Source organism: Gekko japonicus, unplaced genomic scaffold, assembly GCF_001447785.1.
Source record: "Gekko japonicus isolate JY-2015 unplaced genomic scaffold, Gekko_japonicus_V1.1 scaffold211, whole genome shotgun sequence".
In the NCBI taxonomy this organism is placed as follows: Eukaryota; Metazoa; Chordata; class Lepidosauria; order Squamata; family Gekkonidae; genus Gekko; species Gekko japonicus.
In genome coordinates, this window is record NW_015164187.1 from 1,055,127 (window position 1) to 1,070,184 (window position 15,058).

The 15,058-nt window shown below is 42.7% G+C and overlaps 1 protein-coding gene across 1 annotated transcript in view; it reads right to left on the reverse strand.

Annotated features, from left to right (window-relative positions):
* Positions 1-15,058, reverse strand: part of LOC107107842 (fer-1-like protein 4) — a 90,748-nt gene that overhangs the window by 64,074 nt on the left and 11,616 nt on the right. The window contains exons 2-8 of the mRNA XM_015408191.1: positions 10,222-10,363; positions 9,850-9,905; positions 8,512-8,600; positions 4,480-4,632; positions 2,943-3,105; positions 2,474-2,536; positions 190-274 (exon numbers count right to left, since the gene is read on the reverse strand). Coding sequence (XP_015263677.1) covers positions 190-274; positions 2,474-2,536; positions 2,943-3,105; positions 4,480-4,632; positions 8,512-8,600; positions 9,850-9,905; positions 10,222-10,363 — 751 coding nt within the window. The remainder of the gene's footprint in view (positions 1-189; positions 275-2,473; positions 2,537-2,942; positions 3,106-4,479; positions 4,633-8,511; positions 8,601-9,849; positions 9,906-10,221; positions 10,364-15,058) is intronic.

Below are 15,058 nucleotides of genomic sequence, written 5' to 3' on the forward strand. Positions count from 1 at the left end.
CATTTTTTAAAAAAGGCATTCCCTGCAGCTGCTGTGTGGCTGCAGGGCACCCACGTTGAGTCCGGAGAACTTGGACTCAACTCTTAAAAAACCTGCATGTGTAGTCTGGCCCTAAGTAAAGCGATGAAAAGGGGAATCAAAAGGCAGATGTTGGAAAGAAGAACTTCCAAGAATCTTCATGTACTGTACCTGGTTGGCTGTAAACAGTCTCTAGATCAATCTTGAACGTCCCTATGAGCGTCCCTAGGAATGGGATCTTCTTTGAATGAAAGACCTGTGCAGTAACATAAACCACCCACGCAGTATTTAATGACATGGCCGTTAAAAAGAAGTGCAGAATCTAACTGTTGCTGTTCAAGAGGCTAGAAGTGGTATTTAGTTTTGAAAATGATAAGTGGCTCAAAAAGATCAGAGGTGGTGAAAAGGATTAGAGGTAACATGCTATCATTGTTCTTGTCTCTGCTTATGTTGTGTAATGAGTTTAAGAACAGAGAAATTGTAAGGTGCATAATTCATGATCTTATATTTCTTTTCAGTGTACATGATCAATCCAATCATTTTATTCATTGTAAAATCAATAATTTAGATATTAATAAAGCATTATACCAAAAGCAATGTGGAGTGCTATTCTAGTAAAAATATCAGTTTATAAAGACAATATGTCTCTATTCCAGATGACTGGCTCAAGGTGCCTTCACACACACAGTTCTCTTTAAGCCTGTATAGATGATCACACTGCCCCAGCAGTGATACAGTAGCCTGGAATGCTACGGACAACCAGTCTGTGTCTTTTACTCTGAGATACACTGGTTGTCTAAATCAATGTCTAAATAAATGGTTGTCTAAATCAACCCAGGGCTAGTTTATTTTTTTGTTAGATGCAGATGTGTGGCAAATCTGTTAAGGCTCTTCAATACAAATAGCTGTAACATTCTGTAACATTCTGAGATCTTAGAATCAGCCCCATTGCCAGAATTTTTTGGCCAGGGCGCTGGGGCAGAGGAGTGGGGAACTTAATTAGATTATCCAACAGTGTGTGGGGTGGGGAACTTAATTAGATTACCCAGCAGTGCTGTGGGAGAGAAGGCATGCCTTCTCTCTCTTTCCTTCCCCAGCCCCCCTCTCTCTTTCCTTCCTCAGCCCCCCGACATCCTCCCAGGGTGGATGGGGCTCCGCTCCCAAGGCTACAGGCCTGCTAGGAATTCTCTCCTCCTTGAACCAAAACACAGTTTTCATGAGGCACTTCATTTAACGCCTTAACCCTTGTTCTCAACTGTAACCAAGTTTAAGTACGTGTAATGGTACTTAGTGCCTACTCACCCCTTGCTGTCCTTGATTCTGCCTCTGCTTTCTTTGTTGACTTTATTACTACACTTTCATATTGTATTGTATTTATTTATTTTGTTATTGTTGTTATTATTACATTTATACCCCGCCCTATCCCAAGAGTGGGCTCAGGGCAGCTTACAACATAAAATGAGTAAAACAATAAAAGCAATAACCAATAAATTACATTTTTTTTAGTCGCTGCTCACCCGGGGAGGTGGTGTCTGGTAACATCTTACAGTACTTAGAACAACATCACTATAAATATGTTAAAAAACAACAAAATCAAATAGTATATATAAAATAAGAAGAAGGAGGAGGAGGAGATTGGATTTATACCCTGCCCTTCACTACCCAAAGGAGTCTCAGAGCAGCTTACAAACTCCTTTCCCTTCCCCTCCCCACAACAGACACCCTGTGAGGTAGGTGGGGCTGAGAGAGCTCTTGACAGAAACTGCTCTTTTTCAAGAACAGCTGTGCCAGAACTATGGCTTGCCCAAGGTCATCCAGCAAGTGCAAGTGGAGGAGTGGGGAATCAAACCCAGTTCTCCCAGATTAGAGTCTGTGCACTTAACCACTACACCAAACTGGCTCTCTCAGTGCCATACTACGATCAAATCAGCCCAGAGCATCTGGTTAACCTCCAAAGGTCAACCTGAACAACACAAGCCCTGTGGAAACTAAGCAAGTCCCACAGGGCATAGTTGTTGACAGAGAGTGCATTCCATGGGTTAGGGGCCACCATTGTAAGCTCCTTGGAGACAGGAGTCTCTTTTTTTTTAAGCTTAAAAAATTCTGTAAAGCACCATGTGCACTGGGAATGCAGTTAAAAGGGGAATTGGGAGGGACCAAATGGAAATGCTGGTGGGATCTAACCCATAGCTCACTTCCAAAGGAGTGTTCAACAGGAGAATGAACAATAAATTCTCTTCTCCACACTGTTCTTGAGAGAACTGTTTTCCAAAGGGAAGAGGAAGGGGAAAGAAAGCCTCAAGTACAGGACTACAGTATTGGGGTGCTTCTTATCACTTAGAAAGCCTCAAGTACAGGACTACAGTATGTCTCATGACTCCAATTGGTTTGGGGTGCTTCTTATCACCTTTGTCAGTATGTTGACCCTCTTCCCACAACAGCTTCTGATACTTACAGAAATTTCGATGAGTCTATGAAATATAACTTCTCTTGGTTCATGGAATTCAAACGTAAAATACTGGAAGAGAAGAGGAAAAATTCAGAGTAGTAAGCCCCTAGAGTGCTATCATGTTTCATCTTCCTTGCTACAGAAGATGTTTTTACCAAAGGGCAATGGAAATTTAGAGCTTGTTCATATACTGCAAAATGTTTGCAAAGAATATTGCTTCACATACTCTTGGTATACATGTGCTGATAACATAGCAAAATACACCTTCTTGACATATGTACACAGCAGCAGTGATCTGTGCATGCAGTTTTCATGCCTGACATTTGTTGTTAATTCAACTCAATTTGTAATATAAGAAGTGGCCCAAAGAGATACTGGTAGCAGTTTGCAGTCAGGTATGCAGCAGAAGTAATTTCAATCTGGTAAGAACCTTTGAGTGGTGAAATCAGGTGGCTTTGTAATCTTCATTACATACCTCATTGTAAAATGGGCAGTTGGTTGACTTCTGTGTTGCGGTGTGTCTCTTCTCATCTCCAATTCTCACAACCACAAATGGGTCAATGTTCACTCCCACCAGTTTCTGGGCTTCGATTATATTGATGCCAATCTGTAGACACAATGCATTTCCTAAAATCAATCTGAGGGAATCAACATAATGGGAATTAAATAAGAGATATGGGCAAATGGTTCAGTTGCTTGTCTGAGAAGTTTTTGAGTCTTAACTTCAAATGCCATAGGTTTTTCATAAGTTATTGGTGAGTTAGGGCCACTTAGAAACTTTATTTTCATCTAAAAATTTCCAAAGTAGGCTCCTTGAACATTTAAGGATTTATAAACAAGAAACCTAAGGAATTGATCGTTTGTGTGTGGTTTGGGGAAGCGACATTCACAATCCCTGAAATCGGAAAGCAATAAGGACTTTACCTGGAAGTTTTGTGGCCTAGGAGCAGCATACAGGTCCAATTTGGAGAAGACTCTAGAACGGCTACAATGGAAATAAAGCACCAATAAAACATTAACAAAAGACCTGTGGCTTGAAATGTTTTATTTTCTGAGTGCATCTGAATATTCATAAACCTATATCAAAGTCAAATAGTGATAAGCTTGCAAATTCTGACCAAAAATGACAATGAAGAATGGATGCTCCAGATTGCTTCCCTAATCACTCAGTCCCCATGAGTTTCAAAGGAACACAATATGGGAGTGGCAACTTGTGGGAATGGAAGTTCTATGGGAGAAACAGGGTGATTTTGTGAGTGAAGCTAAGAACATTTTCAGTCTCTAATGCATCTTTTCTGAATAATTTAAGTGAGATGAAAGGCAGAAGATTATAATCAACTGTACTTCTAGCCACTTAGACAGTGAAAATAAAAATGGACTATGGCTATTTTAATTGTTTAAAAGGCAAAATGGTTTTTATATTATAATTGTGAGGCATATTGCAATGGCTGGATCAGGACTGGAGAAAAATCCATGTTTGGATGCCTACATTTCATCCCTAAAGCTTACTGAGTGATCTTGAAGAGCTGCTAGCTTTTGTAGCTCAGAGGTGGAATAGAAATATAATAAATGTAATAAAATTGATTTAAGTCTCATTTGTGGAAATGACCTTGGATCACACTGCTCCTGACAGATGAAATAGACAAAAGTTTTACTGCAAAAATGATAACGCTTATAGAAGTCAACACTGGAAGGTGTAGTTCTGACTGGTACATGTGACAACTAGGGGTGGTTTAGAAAAAGAGCATTCCCAACCCCAGAAACAACAAGGTAAAGGCAGCATCTTTCTGTGCACTGTGTTACAGCACCATAAGCAGCATATAACTGCACCAACTTCCCAAACCAAGCCAGTGAATTCACAATACGCAGTCCTGAAAGGAGTGTTTGCCTTGCCCCAGATTACTTTTTGGACAAAAATGCCAAATTTCTACCAAAACACAGAGCAAGGCTCATTCTGAATAGGAAGAAAGGCACTTAGTTGGAATAGCAGTCTGGTAGGGGGGGAAAGGTACCTCTTCACTGGGCAGAAGACAATTCCTGAGAACTCCATGTCAGACACATCATAATAATCATCGTCGTCATCAGTTTCCAGGCCTTTCACAAGTTTCCTGCCAAGCACTGCAGCCTTCCTGTCCAGAGCAGCTGCTTGCTTCACATCCTCCGGCCTGTAACACACACACACACATTACACACAAAGGGAACATTAAGCTCAAGATGAAAGCATGTATTATATTTCAATGGTTCTTCCCTATACACTGAGATTGCCGGAGACAAATCTTTATAATTTGGCATAAACAAATTTTGCATAGGATTCTCTCCGACAAATCTTTATAATTTGGCATAAACAATTTTGCATAAGATTCTCTCCCCTTCCCTTTTTTACTCCATTTAAGAAATAGGTTGTAATAATCTTCATCATCATCATCAATACATTCTATCTCAGTTTAAACATATTTAGTCATGGTTACAATGCAAGACAATTAGCTGGAATCCTGAGCATATCTGCTTAGAAGTAGATCCACTGAACTCAATGGGACCTACTTCTGAAAAACACAATTTAGGGCTCCATAACATGTACTTCCCCCTCATGGATCACCGCCTTGTCGTGGCGAGGGGGCTTGTATAGTTCAGTGAAGCTGTGGGCTATGCCGTGAAGGGCCACCCAAGACGGACAGGCCACAGCAGAGAACTCAGACCAAGCGTGATCCCTCTGCTGCAGCCCAGTAATTCATCATCAGACTCGCCTCCACCTGTAACCAGGCTCAGGAATGTAAGAAGACAACAGCTGAGAGAGCGAAGGCAGAATGCACGCATGCGTGCCAGAAGATCTCTTAGCCCTGATTACTGACAGGATCCTGTCCTCACTCCTGGCTAGCTAATGAGTTGATTAGCTAGCACTGTATATATGCAAGTCTGTTGCCAGCAGTCATTTGTGCTGGCAACGTCGTTTGTTCAGGACCTGAATCCTTGCATCTCTGCTCCAGACCTTGTGGAATTCTTCTCGGCTTGATCCTCGGCTTTTGACCTTTGGCTTTGTTGACCCTGCGTTCATCTCTGACTCCTCTGGTATTGTTGTGATTTATGGACTTGAAACTTTGGTATGTCTGACCCTGCTTTTGGACTGTGATTTAAACCTGCTTGAACCTTGCTACCTGGTTTGCCCGGCTTGACCTCGGACTGTTCCTGGACTTTTGCTTGCTTGTGTCACGCCCCCTGGTCCTGCCGTGACACTGGGGGCCGAGATGCGGTGGCGCAAGGACACGCTGGCCGATCCCACGGCCTGGCTTGAGGCGCTCCAAGGGATACAACCACCTACGTAGGTGGTGCTTTTTTGCTGCGCGGTATCAGCGTTTGGGACGGAACAGGGCCAGGCAGGCAACGATTCCCAGATGTTGCCGTGGGATCGCGCCCATTTGCTCCGCCCCCATTCCGTCCCCCTCCCGGCCCAAAACGCCTCGTATGAACAGGGCCTTATAGTAGCAAATAAAAAGCTATTTCAGAGAACATCATCCCACCACATAATGGTAGTTTTTCCTTAGCAGATCCTATTTATCGACCTCCATATCCACTTACAGCATTCCCAAGCACACTGTTGATCATAACCCCAATCCCCACCTCAGTTCTCTAGATTGGTTTTTAAGCAACTTTGGAAACAATTCAAGATTCAAAAAGTAAGTGTGTGTGTGGGGGGGAGAAACAGCTTTGGACAGCACCCTGGAGATACAGCTATGGGAAAGCTGAAATTATTTGAGCCCTCTTTGATTGGAACTGAAACCTTAATCTGTGATAGCAAAAATAATAGTCTTGTACAATAATTTTGGTACCTGTCTTTCATCTGATAGACAAAATCTTCTTCAGCCCATGTTCCTGCTGAAAAAACCTGCTGAGCCATCAGGAGGCTGGTATTTCAGCTCTAATTCAATGTATATCTGTACAGGAACAGGCAAACATTTAGGAGGGCCACCATTGTTATTATTAAGTCTTAAAAACAGCACAGCAGAGTGAATAAAATTAGGTGAAGTCACCTTGAGCTAATTGGTTGTGTTATCAAGGGGGCACTGGCCATTAGATTGACTGGGATACAGATTACAACCATCTCTCTCTGCAAAAACAAGGTCAAACGAACTACTAATCTCATGCTAAACTACTCCAGGTCCATACCATTTTTGATGGCAGGTGCTGAACTGCCCAGGAACTGCCCAGGAATTCTGGGCTACACAGCAAAAATAGGGGGGGGGGACCTACTGGGTCACTTGGATCCAATGATACACAAGTGGAAACATAAGCAGACTTAGCACGGAAATTAGTTGCACAAGATCTTGCACAAGAGGAAATGCAAATGGGGATACAATAGTTTGCACAAGAGGAAATGCAAATGGGGATACGGTGTGACTTAGCACAAGTGTCTACTGTAATCTTTTTCTTGCACTTCTGGTTGCACCTCATGTCTGCTGCAAGAAGAAATTTTGCGCTGGATCCACCCCCATTTTATTACATTTTAATCCCATCTTTCTTCCAAGGACCTTATTGCACAGTAATTACAACAAGAACACTGTGAGATAGGCCAGGCTGAGTGTGTGTGACTGGCTCAAGGTCTCCCGGTGAGCTTCATGGCAGAGTGGGGATTTGAACTGAAGTCTCCTCAGTCCTAATCCAACACTGTAACCACTACACTACTCTCAGCACTCTCACTGTTACTTTTCAAATAATATGACAGTGGTGTTAACATACTCCAGTGATTCTGTGGTTTTTGTCAACAAGAGCTTCTTTGATGTTAAGTCTTCCAGATGTTACCAGGTGCTGAAGGCTGATGACTAAGGTACCAAGTAGTCTACAACACAATAGGCAGTGTTAGAATAAGGTAGGTTAGAATATAATGAAATGAAAAAAGGATACATGAATACAGACATATAAATATGGACTGCAAATTTCAAAAGACAAAAAACACATCTCTTTTTGTGGGTGGGCATGCATGTTTGCACACATGGTCAGGTGTCAACTTGGAATTCATGGCTGTACCTTTGAAAGGCTGAAAGCAGCAAGACTCTATCCAGCTACAGAACCTCCCATTCCACTGCTTCTCCAGGTCCTAAGTCCCCCACTTCCTGGGAGACAAAGTAAAGCCTTCCTTGCTAACAATAGGTAGGGGAAGAAGGGTGGCCAAAACTACTAGTGGAGCAACATTGTAGGAGGCACAGCATATGCGTCCTCTCCTGTGGGTTTGGAGCTTTTTTAAACCTGTTCCTTTGGTTCTTATTGTGTAAGGAAAGGGCTCAGCCTACTGCCTGAGTTCTTTTCCACTTTTCTGTAATGAGTCCTTCTTTACTGTTCACTGACCATCACTACATAGAGGAGCATCGCATGCACCCTTAAACAGGTTCTTTTGTGACTTGCTTCTTACAATGATGCTTCTTACTGATGTACCGTGCCATAGCCACAGGCATATCTCTCTGTTGAGAGTAGCTGCCTCTGTGTATCAAAATTCACATATGTGCATGTATGCTTGACTGTAACCTAAGTAAAATACAGGCTGTTGATGAATGAGGTCATTTTAGGGCCTCCTAAACAGCGTTCCATGTGCCTCAGCATTTAGTCATGCCGGCCACATGACCATGGATAGCGCTGGCTCTTTGGCTGGGAAACGGAGATGAGCACAGCAACCCTAGAGTCGGATTTGACTAGCTTTTGAGCGAGGGAACCTTTACCTTTACCTTTAATCCCTTAGCCCAGCCCTACTTTTGAGAGGTTGTCACAGTCATGCAGCAAAGTAGCAAAGATTTAATTCTGAAGACATTCAAGTAAAGGACAGGCATTTAACTCCACAAAATCTAATTGTGCCAGCCAGACTCCACTGCAAGGCTATTAAGTTACAAAGTATCAACGCCTGAGGCTAAAAAGAGAAACAAGACCTCCCCCAGGGGAAGTATGTCCTGAGGTCAGTATCACTGTGAAACATACATTTGCAATATCAACCATGCACTATCTCCTTAAGCTAATGTCTGGCAGATGTCTCATATCACCCCCTGAAAGAAATACAAACCTACCTGTTGCTGAATACTTTACTGCAGTTGTAAACTTTAACTAATAGCATCTCTTCCATAATGAGCTTTCTATAATGTGGCCAGTGAAAAAGCTAAAAAGCAAAAATGAACAAGAGAATGAATGGTCAGAGCTTCTGAATGACCCCATGTCCCAGTTCTTCATGCCACATACTTTTAGACAGTACAAAACTAAGGAGTGTCTTAACAGAATATATGCTGTGAGTTGCCACATCTGTTTAGCTACAGAAATTGCCATCAGTTATAAAAATGGTGATGAGAAATAGTTTGTGATTATTTTTTGTACTCATTCCTTAGCAACATAATGTGCTAGACTTACTGGAGAAATTATACCAACAAATTTAACTAATACTACGGAATAGAGGATTATTTATTTATTTAGGAAACATTTACACCACCTCTCTCCATAGATTAGAAAAATTTAGAGAGGATGCATCTATGAAACTTGTGTTCAGAAGCACTCAGTACACCTCTAAACGCCAAATAATAGAGGAAAACGGAAGATAACTCATATTCTGTGCATGGGATTTCAGAGACGCTGAATAATGACTAGATTGGTCTTATCTAGTAAGGCAATTCTTATGTTCTTAAGTTCTGAAATGAAGTCAGAGTTATAAGAGCCTAAGGCAACATAAATGCTGCACACCACAGAATTTATTTCAGCTCAGGAAACAGTTTTCAGCTGTATAGTAGCAGATATCAGGGAATCTATATTAACTGGGGGAGGGGGGACTTCCATGTACTTGATTAGTTGTGGTACTTGGATAGATTCCCTGACACTCATTGCCTAAAATATTAAAATGATTAAAAATCAGTGAAAATTTTTCATTAAATTGTTAGATTTTCTAGCAATTAACTAAAAACAGCCTAATCCCAGGCAATTGAGCTATTGCAAGATTACTTCTGACAAGAATTCAGCCACCAGTTTGGTTGCACTGATATCAGGCAGCCAGAAATGGTGGCCAAACTCTCACAAGATTGTGGGAACTGGCATAAGCGGCTTGCTGCATTGCATTAGAGGGAGGATTTTGTCCTGGAGCACCCAGAAAGGCCCGGCAACTGTATGAGTGGCTGGCTGGCTAGTAGTGGGCAGGATGGGAGGTTGCAGATCACTGCATTATAGAACCAACCCAGAAGAGCAGACATAAATTTGATTGCTGAGTCTGTGCTCAGGCTTTCAGCCGTGTCAGTCAGCATCACACAGTGCAGCAGCCTGGATACACAGTTTCACTGTGGGAAACAAAAAGTATGAAGGGGAAGTGCTTGCTTGCAGCCGTGAGCTCAGTCCCTATGACAACAGAGAGCTTTATGATGCTTCCTTACCTCTCCAAAGACAGCTTCCTGACCACAGAATATCTTTCTGGTCTTCTGAGTAAAACCTTTGGGGAAAATACACATGAACATACTTAGCTACCTTATACTACCTTATACTATTGGTCTAAGAAGACCAGTTATTATCTGTTCTGCTTGGCAACAGCTCCAGAGTCTCAGAGGTCTTTCACATTCCCTACTGGAGATGTGACTAAACCTGGGATGTTCTGCATGCAAACCAGATGCTCTGTTATTGAACCACAGCCTCACCTACAGTGAGCCCAAACAGTCTGTCTTTCATCCAAGACCCATTCTAGATGAGTGTCATCAGTGAGGGAATATACATTCTGCTATGTCTGAGCGAAATATTTTAAAAAGTATTACCGCTAGGAACTCCAAACAATCGTTCAGAAGAAATTTTCCCAATCAGATGAATAAAGAAGTAGAAATACCTAGAACATCCAACTATGAGTGATTCCACAATATAAATATTTTGTGCTGCTAAAAGAGCCACCCCCACCTGCAGCTACAAACAGAATTGAAATGTTTTACACAGCGCTTAGTATCATGCTAAATGTCCCATTAAAAATTGCCAGTGCCAGTCCTCATGAGCAAGGTCCCACTATTGGGTTTATTTGTTGGAAGTCAATCTAATTTATTCAGCAAAGGTTTTGCTTCTCCCTCTAATTATCTCTCACTTCCTGCTTTTGTTTCTATACCCAAATTGTGGTTAATTACTTCCTGTTCACTCCAGCGGCTTCTGAACCTAATCAGTTATCTTCATCAGGAGAAGGCTGTTATTACTGCTTTTCTCTTTTCAGTCCCTATGACTGAATGGTGATTTTCTAATCATTTTAAGATGTTTATCAGCTCAGTTGTGTTCCCGCTAGAATGCAATATTAACTGAAGGTTCTCTGTAGCTCCAGCACACTATTGGGATATGATAGGACTACCAGGTTCCTGCTGGGGTGGGGAATAGAAGAAGCGAGGTAACACCATCAGCCAGTGGCAACTTCCATGCCCTGGCCCCCCAACTTCTGTCAATTGCCAGCAGCTGCCCTACTATGAACACATGAAACTGCCTTATAGTGAATCAGACCCTTGGTCCATCAAGGTTAGTTTTATCTGCTCAGATGGGTGGTGGTTCTCCAGGTTCTCAAGGTGAGGTCACATCACCTCTTAAACGATCCTTTTAATTGGAGATACTGTGGATTGAACCTGGGACTTTCTGCATTCCAAGCAGATGCTCTGCCCTTCAGCCACAGTCCCTCCCCTGGGTTGACCAAAAAGAGTTTTGCTGTAGAGAGTACTATGTATTGGGAGACCTTCCCAGTCATCCATTGCCTTGCAATAGGAGTTGCCAACTCCAGGTTGCAAAATTCCTTGAGATCTGGTTGCAGAGCTTGGTGATAGAGCTCAGCAGGGATGTGATATCATACAGTCACCCCTCTGAAGCTGCCATTTCCTCCAGGGGTAACTGATCTTATAGTTTGGAGATCCATTATAATTTTGGGAGGACTCCAGGCTCTAGGTTGGCAACCCTACGGCGGTGACTGAAAAGCCTTGCAAAGCTTCCTTAAATCTCTTGATAGAGGAGCCTCAAGATTGATGCCTTTGTGCTAACACTATTGATAAAGCCATTGTGTCTTCCCTGAGATTTCCAACTTTGGACCTTATCACAAATGTATACCTCAAGCCAAATTTCTGCCTAAAGAGTTAAGTGGTAACCATCTATTTGAAAGGCCAAAACAGGCCCTCAGGTTTGGACCCCAAACTACTGGCATCCTTACATACATTTCTAGAGTATTTTTCTATTCAAACTGTAATCCTTATAAGGAAGTAAGTATAACAGTAAAAGCGACTTAAGGACTTTCCCCCAGAAGTTAAAGCAAAACTCCAAATTACATCCAGTGGTTTGAGATTTTAATTTGTAGTAATACAGTTTTCATGTACTCAGTGACCTGTTCTGATGGTCGATAACTGTGCATGGGTATTATGGAAAGGAAGCCTCTGCATCAAGTGACTGTTCAAAACAAGTGATTGAGACTCTAGAACATAGGCTTTCTGGGTGATAGAGAGTATGAAAAAATGAAAGACAAGTTACTGAATTATATGTGACATGAATCATAACCAGAGGTTTCAGGCAATAAACAGTTCAGTTGTCTGAGGATGTGAGAGGTTGACTGGTTGTTGACGGGAAACAAAACTTACCATAGAGAGAGGCTGTAATGATGCGGGAACCTTATATATCACCAATTCCTTCTACAGGGTGGGGGTGGTAGCAACAGTAAATGTTTAAGTTGTAGGATAGAGTGCAAAATGGATCCCAGACTGTTATCAGCTTGTGAGTCAACAGTTACTAGCTCGGAAGCTGGGCTAATTAAGCCCAATAGAGGAAAAGACCAGAAGACTAAAAGGACAGAAAAGGGAGTTCTGAAAGAGGAAAATACTGCCTGCTGGATCAGAGGCTTGTGTTCTTTTACAGCGTGAGGTAAACTGTGAGGCACACTGACTTGGAAGGGAGACTGATTTCACTCATTACATTTTTCTTTCAAAGAAGTACATTTCTTCTAGAAAAGATCATCTGTATCATTTGAAATGCTGTATATTATCATCAATACTCTGATTAGATCACGATTGTTTCTAACAGCTCTTGATATGTACTCATAACAAAACAAGAGGAAAATACTGCCTGCTGGATCAGAGACTTGTGTTCTTTTGCAGCGTGAGGTAAACTGTGAGGTACACTGACTTGGAAGGGAGAAAACTTGTGCTGTACTTCAGGAGGCTGAAGTTGGTTCCTTATTTGCTCTTCCTTAACTTCAGCCTCCTCTGTACTTCCAATGCTCAACAACACACAGTTTTCCTGCACTTGGGGAAAACGGATTGTGTGAGCCAAGTCTCTCTATTAGGGATGGACCAAATGTCTCTAGTGATTTATCATAAAAGTGGCTATAGTTTAAGAAACATTTCCACTCCCAAGGGCAGGGGGAGAATCCAGAGGATTTTCTTCTCCCTTAAAGAAGGCTGCTTCTCACCAGACAAATGTCCTATATAGCTATTCACATCAGTGTACACAGCCATATGATGAAATATTTAACTACTCTGGTTTAATAGGAAGCTTTGACTGGCAGCCATTTCCCACAGCACATACACACAGTGAAACAGACACCTGATGATGTGCACACATGTACATGCAGGAAGGCAGCAATGCAGGAAGGAAGGGAAATCTATGTAGGAACATCATCTTGTATCAAGCAGGCCTCAGTTTCAGAGATTTCTTCATGATTCCATGACAGAATGAGCAAAGAAACAGTTCACATAACAGATAGCCCCCTCCCACAATTATACAATAGGGGCGGGGAGGGAACAGAAGAAAAAGGTATCCTAACCAGTGCACCAGAGGTACTACCCAGCCGATACAATTAACAATGAGCCCATGAGAGATAGTCCCCCAAGGATACTGTCTCACCCCCCAACACAAACACACAGCTGCTTGTTTTACCACCTTTTCCAACAGAACTCTAAGCAGCTATTTCCCACCCACCCTTTCTCACTTCCCCAAGCCCTGTGCGGCTTTTGCCTCCACACAGCATCTTTTCCCCATTCCCCCACACTCCGCACCTCGGAAGCTGAGTTCCACCTGCCTCTCCCCTGTCCCTGGCATCTGGGTGACTCTTTTAACGCTGACACTCAGTGCCATGGTGCTGCCAGGACTTGGCTCAGTGCTGCGCTGACCAGGTGCGACCGCTCTCAGTGCAGGACTCCACCTGTCTCTTCAGTGACTCAAGACTGGGGACTCACCAAGCAGGTTTGGCTGCCCAGACCCCACCCGCAAGTCACACATTATCCAGTTCTGGCAAGGCCTTATTGCAGTGGGCAGGCATCAGTTGCTCAGTCCCCTTAAAACCCAGGAAGCCTGTTCTTACTGAAACAATTTAATGGGTTACTTGGTGAGACAAAACATCTCACCCTGTTGAGGGCCCCTTGGGCCCCCATCTATCTTTTCACTTGACCGCTATACTTCGTATAAACCCTCATCCCCATGTCAGACAAGCCCTGTTCTAAAAGCAAAATTTCCCAGCTGGCATCATACCCACAAATAGTTCTAAATGCATTTGGAAGTGTCATTAATTTCTGTTTGAACATCATAAACCATGATGTATGTCATCTCTTTTCCACTTCATCTGAATACAAATCAGGCTGCCTTATACTGGGTTACGACATTGGTCTATCTCACTCAGCACTGTCTAGTCTAACTGGCAGCAGCTTTGCAGGATCTCGAGTAGAAAGAGTTTTTTTCAACTCTTTTTATGAGGAAGAGAAAGAAGAAGAGGAGGAGGAGATTGGATTTATACCCCACCCTTCGCTCGGAGTCTCAGAACAGCTTACAAACTCCTTTCCCTCCCCCTCCCCACAACAGACACCCTGTGAGGTAGGTGGGGCTGAGAGAGCTCTGACATAAACTGCTCTTTTAAAGAACAGCTCTGACAGAACAATGGCTTGCACAAGGTCATCCAGCAGCTGCAAGTGGAGAAATGGGGAATCAAACCCGGTTCTCCCAGATTAGAGTCCATGCACTTAACCACTACACCAAACTGGCTCTCTCCCTTTAACTGGAGTTAGAGTTGCCAGGGATTGAAACTGTGACCTTCTATATGCAAAGCAAGTATTCTGCAACCAACCACAACCCCTTCTCTATTTAGGCAGAAGACGTACATCGTCTCAAGTTTAACAGCAAGGTATTATTTGATTCATGTTCTCAAAGAGTGAATTATATTCTGAATTACTAGAAAGCTAGGTTTTCCAGAGAACTGTTATACTTTTCTGTCCTAATTCTTTCTCTTTCTCAGGTTTGTGTTTGTTACTTTTATCCCTTTTACAGCATTTAGGAACAAGATTATCAAGATTAGATTTTCCAAATTTGCTTCAGTGACATTTGGGCTGAGTTGTCACCGGTATACGGATGATGCTCACTCAGCTCTATCATGTACTTCTGACCAATTCCAGGGAGGCTGTAGAAACCCTGAACTGGTACGTGGGGGCAGGTTTGGAGTGGATGTGGGGCAGGCTAGTAAACTGAAGTTTAATTCCAACAAGACAGAACTGATATTAGTGAGCAGGCCTGACCAAGGATCTGTTCTGTATGCGGCTGCACCCCCCCGAATGAACAGGTCTATACTTTGGGGGGTGGTCTTGGACCCAGGCCTATTGCCAGATA